Source organism: Lampetra planeri, chromosome 54, assembly GCF_965212315.1.
Source record: "Lampetra planeri chromosome 54, kcLamPlan1.2.h2, whole genome shotgun sequence".
NCBI classification, from domain to species: Eukaryota; Metazoa; Chordata; class Hyperoartia; order Petromyzontiformes; family Petromyzontidae; genus Lampetra; species Lampetra planeri.
Genome location: NC_136160.1, coordinates 6,416,323 through 6,430,357, shown reverse-complemented (window position 1 = coordinate 6,430,357; position 14,035 = coordinate 6,416,323). Strand labels below are relative to the sequence as shown.

The following is a 14,035-nucleotide window of genomic DNA, read 5'->3' as shown; positions in this document are numbered from 1 at the left end:
AGGCTCGTCTGTAAGATTGACCTAAGCTTTCGCTTCAAGCACTGCTGCAGAAATAAGTGGTTGTGTGTGAGCTTGTTTGTGAGCATTATGTAATTAAATCCATCTTTCATAGTTGAGCACAATTGATCCACTGTGACTTTTACATCTTGCTTCATTGGCGGCGACCAATGGTCGATTGTGCACAGCAACGTAGAGAAGTTTACGCAGTGCCAGATTTTCACGCGGCATTCAAATACAATGTGTAGCGGCTAAATGCGACCATATGTCAAGACGCTGCGCAGAAGCAGAGGAGTTCTCAAGAGGTGGTCGGTCATGGGCAGAGGAGATAAAAAAGGTCTTGAGCCAAGACTTGAAGAGGGACAGGCATTGGACAGTTGGAGGACTGGAGTTCCAGCCTTTGGAGGCAGCTGAGGAGAACAAGAAACCTCCCATAGAGCAAAAGGCTAACTGGGGATTCATCTTCTTGGTTCTTTCGGTAAAGTCACGTAGAAGGGAAATAATAAAATAATACAATTTTAACATAATAAAATACAATTCTCACGACGTTTCGGCCACAATGCATGCAGCCGTCCTCAGGTGAAGAACAGGTCTGTCGGAAAGACAGCGTCTGAATGTCTTTCCTGCAGTCACGAAAGCTTTAAATCGAAAGCTAACTGGGGACTTTGACACTAGATCCTTGCTTTGCTTTAGCATACAGTGAATGGAAGTGATTAGAATAAAATTTATTTTAAAATAAATAAATTTTATTTTATACCTACGTGACTTTACCGAAAGAACCAAAGGGTATGGATCCCTGCAGTCACGAAAACTTCAAATCTAGATTGAAGGGAGTAGAGTCAGATAAGAGGGGAGACGTGGGAGAGTGCACGGAGGGGAGTCGAGTGAGATGAGAGGGTGAGATCGGAGAGTGCATGGAGGGGAGTAGAGTGAGATGAGAGATGAGAGGGCATTGGTAGGAGAGTGCATGCAAGGGAGTATATTGAGATGAGAGGGGAGAAGTGGGAGAGTGCATGGAGGGGAGTAGAGTGAGATGAGAGGGGAGTGGTAGGAGAGTGCGTGGAGGGGAGTAGAGTGAGATGAGAGGGTAGAGGTAGGAGAGTGCATGCAAGGGAGTAAATTGAGATGAGAGGAGAGAGGTAGGAGAGTGCATGGAGGGGAGTAGAGTGAGATGAGAGGGGAGTGGTAGGAGAGTGCGTGGAGGGGAGTAGAGTGAGATGAGAGGGTAGAGGTAGGAGAGTGCATGCAAGGGAGTAAATTGAGATGAGAGGAGAGAGGTAGGAGAGTGCATGGAGGGGAGCAGAGTGAGATGAGAGGGGAGAGGTAGGAGAGTGCATGGAGGAGAGTGAGATAAGAAGGGAGATGTAGGCTTGCACAAGTCCATGGATGATCTTGAAGATGGAGGGTGCGGTTTTGAAATTGGATGAACAAATTATTTGTTAAAACGTTGATGAAAACATGTTTAATATGCAATGCACTTTTGGAAATGTTTCAAATGTTACGCTATTTTAAGCTGCTCACAAATCACACTGCTGCTGGGACGTAGTGTTGAAGTGACTTGGGCGACAACGCCAAAGCGGTTTGGTAATTATTTATCTTGTCCCCCCCATCCTACTCTTCCCCCTCCCCCCCATTTCCCCCACCGCCACATTTGTCGTACACCTCCCCTGGCATCACAAAAAAAAAGATGGTTATCTATCGGCTTAACTCATGCTAATCCCCTGCACAACCGCCCGCGACGCCACACGGCCTGCTGCATGCCCCCCCCCCCCTAGTACCCTATATAAACACGTGTCTCTAAATAGCTCTCTTCATACGCTACAGTAATTTTGCTGGAGCAGTCACACCTGATGACGGATGCTTGTGTTGCTTCCGAAACGTCGTGATTTAATTTAGTTGTTTTATAATTTTCTTTTATTTCACCTACGTGACTTTACCGAAAAAACCAAAGAGTGTAATTATTGATCTGTTTCACAAACAGGTGGTGGAGTGGGTTCTGGAGAAAAATGCCAAAAAATGATGCGATTTTCGTCTGCTACTTTGAAAAAAACTCATCATCAAGCCATGATATAGCCTCACCCGGATGAAAGCCTTCCCAAGCCAACAAAACGAAACCCTACCCTGCAACGTTTGACAGTCTACTTGTACAATTGACCCTGGAGGTGTTTTTGAAGCTTCTACGTCTCCTTGAGATTCTCCGTAGAATGTTCAGCGTGGTTTTATGCACTCTGTGTTTCTAAAAAATTGGTCGCATCTGTGCTCGCGACCTTTTATAGAATTAGCGCAGCACCCGTGCCGGTCTGTGGCACCCTCGTGATATTGTAAGTTTTACTTCTGTGGTAAGTTGTGAACCAGACACCCTCATCACAGACGGAGCGTGTCGCTTATTTTTACACGGCTAGTTCCACTGTTGTTTTAACTGGCATTGTGCTACACAACTTGGGCAAGCAGGAACGGCTTGAGATCCCGTGTGTTAACATTGTTTCGGTGTGAGCTTTTAACTGAAATCTTAGAGTTTTTTTTACATGTGTTTTTATTGTACTGCCGTTTTGTGGTATTGTTCAAATAATGTTTATCCCGCACACTTTTGTTTCTTAAACGGACTGTGTTACCATATTTAAGCTTACATTTTGGAAATAAAGCCGCTCAAATATAATATTGAACGAGCATTTGTCTAAAAAATATATAACTTGGAAAAATATTTTTAAAATTTGTATTTGATTAAATCTTGACTTAAAGCTTTCGTGACTGCAGGAAGTCATATTCTTTGGGTCTTTCAGTCACGTAGATAGGTACAAAAATATATATATAAAATAAACAATAAACTACGACGTTTCGATCACAACACAAGGGATCATCATCCTCCTGACGATCGTCATCCTAATGACGATCGCTTGTGTTGTGATCGAAACATCGTAGTTTTTGGTTTATTTTATATTTTTTATTAATTTGTACCTATCTACGTGACTTTACCGAAAGACCCAAAGAATATGTATTTGATGAACTTAATTTGGAGTCGATTACGTGGGGGGGGGGCCCCTTGAAAAATTCTGCCTCCAGAAGGCAGGAAAGCCCCGACAAGTTGCGCCCCAAGCATGATGGGGCTGATATTGCCGATGACATTGCCGACACGTGGAAACGGTGACACTTTCCCCCTCCCTCCAAACTCGATTCGTGATTCGAATAGTCGAGCAACTGAACGGATTAATCGATAAACGAAGTAAATTACATCATAATCAAACAGCCGTTGGGATAACACAAACGGGCTCTTGATTTAGAAAAAAAATAGCAGGTGTTTCCATCAAAGCATCGTTCAAAGTGTCAGCCCCCAACACTGTGATTGTGGCTGTTTCTGCATTCAAGAACCACCAATGTCATTGCTCACACCGTGCAGCCAAAAAAAATATTTTTGAAATCGTAGCCATAATCGTATCCACTGCTGGATGACGACCCTCCCAGGCTGTCGCCATCCCCTCAGTCTCGTGGAGGAACAGTCCGTCTCGTTCCTGCGCACCGAGCTGATTTCATTGCTCCATCGCCACTTCGGATGTCTTCTAGGGCATGTTTGCTCTGGCCAGCATCCCCACTCCTTTCGTGCTGCAACTTGTCCTAGCCCGCTCACTTTGACGAACAGACGATTCGCGCACGTCATTGACAATGAAAATGGAACGTAAGTGGAGCCGTGTACGAAGAAATGTGTCGAGGTGCATGCTTGGAGACAATGGGCAGGAACGTTTATAAGTATGTATCGGTATTTATTGTTTATTTTTTTCCCTTACACATTGCAGCACAGGTTAAGGCACTTTTAACACAAGCAGCGTATAATTATGGATGTACACGTTTGGCAATAATTTGTAACAACACATTTCAAGTTATGAGTTGCAATTTTGTGTCAGGCCTGTGGTATTTTATCAGTCACTTTCATGATTCTTAGCCAAATGTAATATTGCTGACGAATTGACAGCATCGTTAAGCCTCGAATGTTTTTACCCGGACGGTGAAAAACAAATCGGATTGAATTCGTGTTTTTAGATGGTGTCAAACAAAGTTCGAGTCGCTTCCCGAGCAAATGCGTGCGATGCGGCATCGTCGTGTGTGACCACACCTCGGATCCGACACATTGTGAGTGCGCTGCATCAGTGCTCCACGTAAGATCGTGCCATTTTTCTTCTTTCGTATGGCAGGAGGGAAAGGCAAGAGTTTTGAAATGTCTTTAAGGTTGAATGCTAATATGTTCTTTTAACCAATCCAGTGCCAAGAAAAAGTCGTGAATACACGTTCTGCCCCCTATTATCTTTGGCAAAAGTCACTTAATTATCCGTGCCACGCGAGACATGAAAGTATAATTTTCATACAATAGGTATTTGTAAGTAATGTGTAGGCAACGTGACTCACTGCCTCAAATATAATCGTAATTAACAATTTACTATAAACATGCATTTACATCACAGACCGTTTCAGTATTTTGTTACATTTTCCTTTTTAGTTATTAATCTTGCTATCAAAATTACTTCATTCACTTGCTTACTTTAACGACGTTACGAATTTGTGCAAGACGTTGCGGCGGCAGTAGCAGCGTTGGAAGGGCCTCGCCAACAAGGAATTTACTGGCAGCCACGACGGAAAAGTTGGTTCGAGCCTGCGTTTCTCCACCGCTGCCAATGTTGTCCCTGACATTTCATCTTGAGGAAGAGGCCTTGCAATTGTGTCCCCAATGGTCAAATCGCCAAGGTCTCTAGTTCAGGCAACCCACTTCTTAGCTGGCACGTTTTGGCCAGGGCTGGCTTACTTTTAGCCGGGTCTGTCCGGGTCAGTGACCTTAAAAATATTTCCACGTACAGTGTGCCTTCTCGCCTATGGCTGCTAGTCGCATGCTAGTCACGTGCCTACTCCAGTCTCCCAAATGTCCTAGAAAATATCCATGGAGAAATGAAGCCACCAATCCCGATGACTCTCGCCCATATCGCAGACAGGACCTCTTTAGACTTGGGCACCACGGTGGTGAGATGTTAACTACCTCGCCTGGTAAACAGGAGGTTGCGGATTTGATCCCGGCCCCTGACGAATACAAATTTGTAGTTTGCATGTACTCCCCGCCGGTCACATGGATTTTTCTCTGGGTCCTCAGGTTTTTCCCTCCACATTTAGAATCCTGCGTTTAGAGTATTTGTCTGCTATACATTTCCACATGGTAATAAACCACTTCGTTAAGCTATCATTTGTGGCCAAGTCACTTCTGAAGAGAACTATATAGTTCAGTGGGCCTTACCTGGTAAAATAAAAAAAAAGTTTTATTTAGTTTTACTTAAATTGGGGACAGTTTTAGGTAGTTGGTCACTGCATGGACCACTGCAATTCACTTTTGTAATACTTGCACTTGAGCAAATAAATAAGATTGTAGTTAATTTGGCACAGGCTAGGGAATACAATGAAATATATTATTATAATCGTTTTTAAATACATACTTTAGATATCTAAGGAGTAAAGTTAAACTTTTTATGTATTACTAAGTTCACTGCAACCTACATTTCAGCTTAAGCTGAATTCATGCAGCTTCGGCAAATATAAGTGAAAGAAAATACGAATAATTATTCGTAACATTTTCTCATGTAACGGATTATTATTTTATTTTCCAAAAAAATGCACTGTAAAATTTGATAACCGAGTGGATTTCTTGTCAAGTTCATGCCATTAAAAAGGAAAATATTTGCAGCAGCAGCAGCAACACAAATTATACCATTGTCTTTCTTAATGATGTCGTAATGTGGTAGATTTTAACACATTTGCATAGCCCTTTTAAAAGTAAAACAATTAACAGTCATCCATCACAAACTCTAAATTCTATACTTGCGTACCTTGTACCTCTACGTCTCTTGCATAGGTCTGTAATTACACGTCGTTTTCTCTTTTTTACACAGTTTATTCACTGTGCACAACTGTGAGCATGGCATCGATGGAAGTTTCTCGTCAACAATTGCGGTCCTCGTTGCTGCTATGAATGCAGGCACACTGCTGGAGCAGGCACACAAACATCATTGGATCACACAAAGGTTGAACCGACTTGACTAATTTGTTTTAATTTACAACGCTTCCACGTTAACACTCGGGCACCCTTCCTCCACCCCCCCAAAACCGTGTACAATGCCGGTGTTTGCGTTGACCCGTCTGGCGTACAGCGCTAAACACGAGGTCGGATTTACAGCCGCACCCCCCCCCCTTCTCTTTGTGCTCCTCGCAATGCATTGTGGGTGTTCCCAAGGAAGCCCAACGCCCCTGGAAAAAACTTCACCGTAACGAGGGCGCCGATTCGCTCAAAATTGACACAAAGCGAGCAACTTCGTCGTCGGCCGGCTTGGCGCTCGCTCACACGCGCGCGCCGTTCTCCCGGTGACCTCGCGCTCATCCCGAAAGTTCGTCGTTATCCCTGCGCGCTTCTCGAGTGCGTGCGAGGTGACGTCGCGTGCGGCTTCACGCGAACAGGCCGAGCCGCGTCACCTTGGCGGAGAGGAACGAGTGGAGGATGAACACCACGGGCTTGGGGCACGAGCGCAGGTCCAGCTGCTGCAGTCGGGGGACAAGCGCACGGAAACGGCGTGGTCAGCGACACGGACACGCTGCTGCCGCTAAGCGCCCTGCGGGCTTACTCTTTGGTTCTTTCGGTAAAGTCACGTATAAAGATAAAATAATAAATTAAATAATAGCTACTATTTTCTTTATTATTATTTTATCTTTATACGTGACTTTACCGAAAGAACCAAAGAGTAATTCCTGCAGTCACGAAAGCTCTAAAATTAAGACCCTGCGGGCGATTAGACGCTTCGAATCGTCAATTGAATACTCTCTCTTAGTGAAGCCACTGCTGTACAAGGGCCTCCTCATGCAGTGTTGGTCAGGGGGTTGTTTGACCATACTTCACCATGCCGGTCAGTGCGAGCTGGTGAATGGGGGGGGCGTGGTGCCTAGGACCTTTTCAGATATAACTGGCCACTGATCTTAGCCATGACCGGGAATCGAACTGAGCCCGTCATGTTCATAGCGTCCGTGCACTGATTATTACCTCACTCCCATCGATTGAATATCGATTTAATATCCATTATAAAGCTCGCTACGCAAGCAGCAGGGGGGTGGGGGTTGTCGGGAGTCGGGGGCTCACTCACCAGCTCGCCCTCGGGGCCACCGAAGTCAAGGAAGAGGGCGTGGTCCCCGTCGTCGGACGACATGCGCAGGCGCTCGAACGGGTAGCGCAGGATGGGCGTCGGTACCGCCGCCCCCCCCACCGAGCCTCCCCCGCCGTCGCGGCTCAGGCAGAACCCCTCCTCAAAGTGGATGCTCAGCGTGCAGTCGGCGTCCCGCAGCTTGCACGCTGAGGGACCAGGGGCGGACACGCGAATCGCTTTTGATCGGCTCTCGCGCGAACGATTGGGATGCGCTCATTGCGAGTGTAAGATGTGTTTTTTTAGGATGGACGACGTTGATTCGTCGTCTATGCGCGTACCCACGGACACCTCCTTGATGAGCTCGGCGGCAGTGTGGCAGCCCTGCACGACGAGCCGCGTCCACGCCGCCAACTCGCGGTTCGTCTCGGCGCGGAAGACGCGCGTCTCCACGCCGTGCCGCGAGCCCGTGCGAGTCGCAAACGTCAGCTCCGTGTGGGGCGGCGGAGGAGAGCCGTGCAGTGCCCCCGAGTGCACCAGCCTGCAGGCGGTGGCCGTGTTGGGGGGGGGGGGGGGCCGGGTTATGACGGTGGTACTACGGGCGCTGACACGTGCGTGCATGCAACAGATGTATGTCTGTGGATAAGCAAGCCTTGTGCAAATACGTCCATCTTTGAAAGACCCAACACCTAAGATCTCCGGGGTATGTTCCCACGTGCCCCAAGTTCCATGCTAATGTCATGTTCCCACGTGCCCCATGTCCCATGCTACTAATGTCATGTTCCCACATGCCCCGTGCCCCATGCCCCATGCTACTAATGTCATGTTCCCACGTGCCCCATGTCCCGTGCTACTAATGTCACGTTCCCATGGGCCTCAAGTGCAACATTTCATATTTTTATTCCGCCGAGTGCCCTATTCCCTCCACGTGTCCTTTGTGTGTTCCCACACACTGTGAGGGCCATGGGACACCTCCAATTGCCACGGTTGGTTATGCACGGTGCAAAAGAATTTCAACATTCGTACCGTGTGTGCAATTTGAATTAGAAAACGTTTTGCTCGATGTGTACCCCGTGTCCTGTGTCATCCCTCCACCGCTATCCTGTTCCCATGCTCCACGTGTGCCCATGTATCAAGAGCACAACTGGTCTTTCCCTCCACATTTAGAAACATGCGTTTAGATAATTTTGCTGCTATAAATGTCCACATGATGATAAGCCACTTTGTTGAGCGATCATTTGTGGCCAGGCTGCTTCTGAAAAAGAAGCTAAAAGCTCGGTGGGCTTCTACCTGGTCAGGTAAAAAAGGTTCTTTCGTAAATTTTTTAGCTCGTAAAAAAATATTTTAGTTGTATTTGTATATAATTTTACAAGTGCTTTGTTTACCTTTCCTAAACTTTGCACTCCCATGGTGTTTTTGTATCGGTTGTTGTTGTCACGTTCTGACCCCGTGCCCCCTACTGGACATCTGTGACAAAGAGCTTCACAGCTCATCAGATTCCTCCAGTACAAATAAATATTCCGATTCTGTCTCCGTCAAGTGTCAATCTCAGCATGTCCCCCCCCAACCCACCCCCCTCCCACCACCGTGTCTGCGTGGCCGCACCGCGTGGCGAGCAGCGGGTGGCTGACGAGGGGCGCCGCCCACGCCTCGCGCGTCCACGGCATGGTCTGGTGCAGCGCCAGGTCTCTGTCGGTGAGCACCATGAGCACGGCCTTCCACTGCGAGTGGCCCTCTGCCGTCACCTGAGACGGTGCGGGGGGGGGGTAACACGGGATGCGTCGTGAGTGACGTTAGTTTCGTTTGGGGGGGGGGGAGGTTTATTGCAACAAAAGCGCGAGCCCCCCGGTACAACGCCCCCGGTAACCAGCAGACGTGTGTGTGGGGGGGGGAGGGGGTGATGGAGAATCTGAGAAAATTCGACGGGGCGGAGGGTATTGGACTCGCTGCCCCAGTCAAGTGGGGACCCTGCGTCGGGGGGGGGCAGGGGGGTGGGGGTGAAGCTTTATATGGGGGGGGGGTGGGTTGGGAAAAAGGTGGGGGGGGGGGGAGGCAGAAATAACCAACAGACTTAGGGGAGACACCAAGGATAGGGGGGGAGGGAGGGTAAAAGGGTTAGAAGGGTTGAGAGGTACTTTTTTTCACGTCTATCACCATCACCGGCGTGGTGAAGTATGGTCAAACAACGACCAAAGTACCATGGAGGCCATCTAGGGGGCCGATGGCTGTAAATTATTTCCACAGTATTTAATTTGTTCAATTGTTACCCTTCGGTTGGTGATATTTTTTTGTATTATTGTTGCGCGATCATCGGGAAGAATTGGGCTCGATTCCTCACTCCGGCGCCTCTCCGCGAGCGCGTGCAGTCGGTCCACCACCCCATTCTGCATCGGTTTCCTCCGGCCCAACCGGTTACTTCCCATCGCTATAAACGTTACGACGTCATTAGCGTTGGCCAAACATCCAAACAATGCAGAAAGGACCCTCTCGATAAAGAGTATTCGGTTTCGGTGTGGCTTTTCTGTGTAAATACGCTTTTTAAATATCGCGTGGCCTGCCAAATACAACGCAGGGCACTGCCCACCCCCCGGACCTCACGCACCTGCTGCGCCAGCCAGCCCATGTGCTGCACGGGTCCCCAGTTGCCGCCGCCGCCGCCACCGCCGGCGGCCTGCAGCAGCTGGTTGGCCTCTCGCACCGCGGCCTGCGTCAGGGCGGCCGCGTTGGCGTGCAGCGAGCCGAACCACGCGTGGGCGCCGGCAGAGTCGCGGCAGCGCAGCACGATGGTGTGAGCGCTGTCTGGCGAGTGCAGCTCGATCAGCCTGGTCGCGGGGGGTGGGGGGGGGGGCGAGACGTGACCAAATGTACACACATATATGCTGAACTTATTTCGCACTCTACGTAGACAACCGGGTTAATCGGAGGTGTGGGGGAAGGACATCAAACTAAACACAAAAAGCAGTTCTAAAGAAATGAGTTTTAAAACTAGATGATGATTTAAAAGTGCATAGCTCCAGTGGCTTCCTAATGTCGGAAGGAAGAGCGTTCCAGACGGCCGCAGAAGCACATCTGAAAGCGCGCGATGCAGTGACCGTTTTTGTCAGATGTCTGAGCCAAAAGCCGCTGCTGCGAGGATGACCGGAGTTCGCGTGATGATGGTTTATGCTCCTTGACGAGATCAGCGAGGTATTGCGGTTCATTTGTGGCGAGCGCTTTGTGCGTAACGAGTGCGACCTTCTAATGTTTTCATTCAGCAGCCGGAAGCCAATGGAGCTCGGCGAGCACTGGACGGGACACAGTCAGGTTACTGGTCAAGAATGGTCAAAAATACAGAACAAGGTCATCGTTTCTATTTTACTCCAGTGTCATTCTTGCTGAGCACATCTCAGAGGCGTTGCAGAGTTTGTAACGTGTGCGTCTCTGTTCGCACGGCGGCGAGGAAACCACAGGCGAGCGGGAAGGCGGCCAGAACCGGCGCCAACGACTGCCCGAGCTCTGTGAACTTATATTGGGATGGTTTCACACGTAGGCTTTCGCGACCAACATCATCCATAATGCCATTGTTTTTGGGTTAGATCACGTAAATACAGTAGAACCTCGGAGATCGAACGAACCAGAACTCGAACAAATCGGTGTTCGAACGATATTTCCGAACATTTTTTGCCCCAGAAACCGAACTAAATTCGGAGGTCGAACGGGAAATCTTGAAAGAAACTGTACGGCTGAGACGCGTATGGCCCAGCGTGCATGACGCTTGCCCAGACAAAGGTGACTCCCCTTCCAAACAATAACACCACCACCACCCTCCTCCTCCTCACCACCTTCCACTCAAGCCAATAACTCTCCTTACTGCAGGTAAAGTTCAATGTTAATTTATTTCATTTATTCCATATATTTATTCATTTATTCCATTTATTTATTGTGTTTCTTGTTTTTTTGTATGATTTTATGCATGTAATTACTGTAAACTTCGTGTAAAAATGCTTTATAATGAGAGATTTCTTGTGTCTGGAACCAATTAATGTCATTTACATTAATTCTTATGGGGAAAATTAATTCGATGTTCGAATAAATCGGTGTTCGAATGGCCTTCTGGAACGAATTAAGTTCGATCTCCGGGGTACCACTGTATATAAATGTGTCGTTAAACCCGCCAGGAGGCCTTCTCCTCAAATCTGGCTGTCGCCTGATGAAGCTAGTTGTAATTACTGGTGAAACGTCGTACTCAGATTGTAAATGTTGTCGCTTGGGTCTCCAACACACCGGTGTGCTGTACTTGTAACGAATTGGCATCTTCTGTTTACGTGACAAACCTTACTAGTTTGGCTGTGTCAGGTGGTGGCGGGTTTAACGACACATTTATATATTTACGCGATCTAACCCCAAAAAAAACCTGTATTATGAACGATATTGGGATGTCTGGCCAACTCCACTTCTGAGTGTTTATACAAGTGCGGGGACACTGCAGTGGGATGGAGCGGTGGGGCACAGGGGTTAACCGTCACGTGCTCGGGTGCGGGCCTTAACAAGGCCTCAATCCGAGCGATCACCAAATCAACCCGATGAAGCTTGGAGAGCTGAAAGGAGTTGAAAGAAACTCGCAAACAAACACCTGCTGTGAAAAACCCAACGCAAAAGATCCCTCATGGTCCATGAAAGATCATGGTCCCATGAGCTTTCACGAAGCTTTCACGAAGCTCATGGTCCACCCTCAACCGCATCCGCTGGAAAATTTTAAACTCTCCAGCAGTGTGCGACTGTGGTCATCCAGGACAGACCACACAACGTCTAACAATGCCCGATCCACAAATAGGAAGGAGAGATGACAGCGATACGCTCTGCTGCTCCGGCTGAACGTGAGGCTGTCATTGTTGCTCTGCATCTGCGTCGGTAAGCCGTACGAGGGAAGAAGAAGAATAACCAATGAATCCGTGTCGCCGAACCACACGGGCTCATCCTGTCCCCCGAGCCCCACTGATCCGCCCCCGACCCACCTGTTCTCGGGGTCCGGCTTGCTGAGGTTGCGCGTGACGAAGCACATCTTGAGCGGGATCCGCTTCTTGTCCTTGGCGGCGTCGTGGACCCCCGCGTCCGGCGAGCCGCCCGCCGCGTTGCCGGCCGCTGCCGCCACCGCGAGGCTGGGCTTGGGCGTGAGCGGAGGCGCCACCTCCCAGCCCAGCTCTCCGATGGGAGAGCCCTTCTTGAAGTAGGGCGTCACCTCACGCAGGTACTTGACTGGCGCGTGCGCGGGGAGGAAGGGAGGGAGAGAGTAGGTCAAGGTCAATAGGTCGTCACGGACGATGTCGGTGATGCCGCAATTGCACAAAATTATCTGCCGCGTCTCGTGACGGGCACTGCAAGATCCGACCAAATCTGTCCAGTGCTCGCTGAGCTGTATTGGCTTCCGGTTGCCGATCAGATACGTTGGAAGGTCGCACTTATTACACACAAAGTGCTTTCCACAAGTGAACTACAATGACCTTACTGGTCTCGTCAAGGAGCATAAACCTTCGCGTGAACTCCGGTCATCCTCGCAGCAGCAACTTTTGGCTACGCCATCGAACAAAGACGGTCATCGCCTCGCGCTTTCAGATGCGCTTCTGCGGCCGTCTGGAATGCTCTTCCTTCCGATATTCGGAACCCACTGGAGCTCTGCACTTTTAAATCATCATCTAGATTAAAAACTAATTTCTTTAAAACTGCTTTTTGTTGTTTAGTTTGTTGTCCTTCCCCCCACCCCCCTCACATCCGATTAACACGGTTGGCTACGTACGATGTGAAATAAGTTCAACATACATACGTACACCAACAAACCTGTATACCTTCTGCTAGCGCCCTCAGAGGTCACGTGGTCAACGTGTCCTTCTTGGAGGCTTGTTATTAGTCTCAACATCATCACCACCATCTGGGTGTAGGTCTTCCCCTTTGATCACTGACCTCTGGATGCTCACAAAACAAGAATAATAATAAGTGCGTCAAGGCATTTCCTCAGGAGGCACCTGCATTTGGATGTTTTGGTCAAATTTCCGTTGGAACTAAGTTAGGAGGTTGGCAACCAACATGACGGGAGAAGAGCCATTCTTTTCGAATTCGGTCCAAAAAAAAACTCGACAGTATTTCAAGAGCTGCGGTGGACGTCCTGAATACGAGACGGTGGGTCCTTAATAAGGCAACCCGTGGCCTCGGAGTCGTGGGTTGCCGACCCCCCCGGTCTGGTGACGCGATGCTTGCGACCGCCTGCCATTGGCGACCGGCTGCCATTGGCCGCCAATGCATTTTACGGCGGCCGTCCAGCCCCTGAGGAAGACTGCACAGGGCTCAGCGCACTTGCGGCAGCGGAAATGTTGAGAAACGAGGCGGCTTCGTCTGCTTCTGTTCGTGCTCAGAATATTTTTTCAAGCGAATATTAATAATTATAATTAACTTATTTATATAGGAAAGCCACACTGAGTCATCGGAATCTTTTTCAGCTGTGTCCCCTGCACTGGGTTTTTATTTTAAGAGATTTTCAGCCAATCGGTGCCTCTGTGAAACACGTGGGAGAAAATCGGATCAACTCGGAGAAAACCTACGCGTTGCGCAAGGGTGCAACGCTCTATCCCCGTACAGATGGCGATGAGTCCACTTGCTTCGTTGCCTACACCTGGCGAGCCAAGCAGGGTTACGGCACCTAGACGCCCACGGGGAAGGGAGTTTCACAACATCTGTGTGTGATCCACCGACCCTCGCTGCTGACTCCACAGCGCTGGGTCACAGGCAGCCGCGAGCAGCAGGGGAGCTACCGTCACCAGGCCACGCCTAAAACGATTCTCCCAACTCCTTGTCTATTTATGACTCTCGACCAACACTGGCTGGAATAGTGGCGCAGTGGTTCGCGCACTGCA

At 48.9% G+C, this 14,035-nt stretch overlaps 2 protein-coding genes across 8 annotated transcripts in view; one reads left to right on the top strand and one right to left on the bottom strand.

Annotated features, from left to right (window-relative positions):
* The window catches only part of MTBP (MDM2 binding protein), a 31,015-nt gene extending 28,362 nt beyond the window's left edge, over nt 1-2,653 (top strand). For all 4 annotated transcript variants that reach the window (XM_078617774.1, XM_078617776.1, XM_078617775.1 and 1 more), the window contains exon 23: nt 1,979-2,653. In XM_078617774.1, the coding sequence (XP_078473900.1) occupies nt 1,979-2,017 (39 nt within the window). In that variant the 3' untranslated portion in view covers nt 2,018-2,653. The remainder of the gene's footprint in view (nt 1-1,978) is intronic.
* A 1,078-nt stretch (nt 2,654-3,731) lies between these two features.
* LOC144735244 (beta-1-syntrophin-like) overlaps nt 3,732-14,035 on the bottom strand; it is a 35,762-nt gene continuing 25,458 nt past the window's right edge. For all 4 annotated transcript variants that reach the window (XM_078617739.1, XM_078617740.1, XM_078617741.1 and 1 more), the window contains exons 3-8: nt 12,146-12,386; nt 9,754-9,973; nt 8,757-8,896; nt 7,493-7,692; nt 7,155-7,360; nt 3,732-6,558 (exon numbers count right to left, since the gene is read on the bottom strand). In XM_078617739.1, coding sequence (XP_078473865.1) covers nt 6,466-6,558; nt 7,155-7,360; nt 7,493-7,692; nt 8,757-8,896; nt 9,754-9,973; nt 12,146-12,386 — 1,100 coding nt within the window. In that variant the 3' untranslated portion in view covers nt 3,732-6,465. The remainder of the gene's footprint in view (nt 6,559-7,154; nt 7,361-7,492; nt 7,693-8,756; nt 8,897-9,753; nt 9,974-12,145; nt 12,387-14,035) is intronic.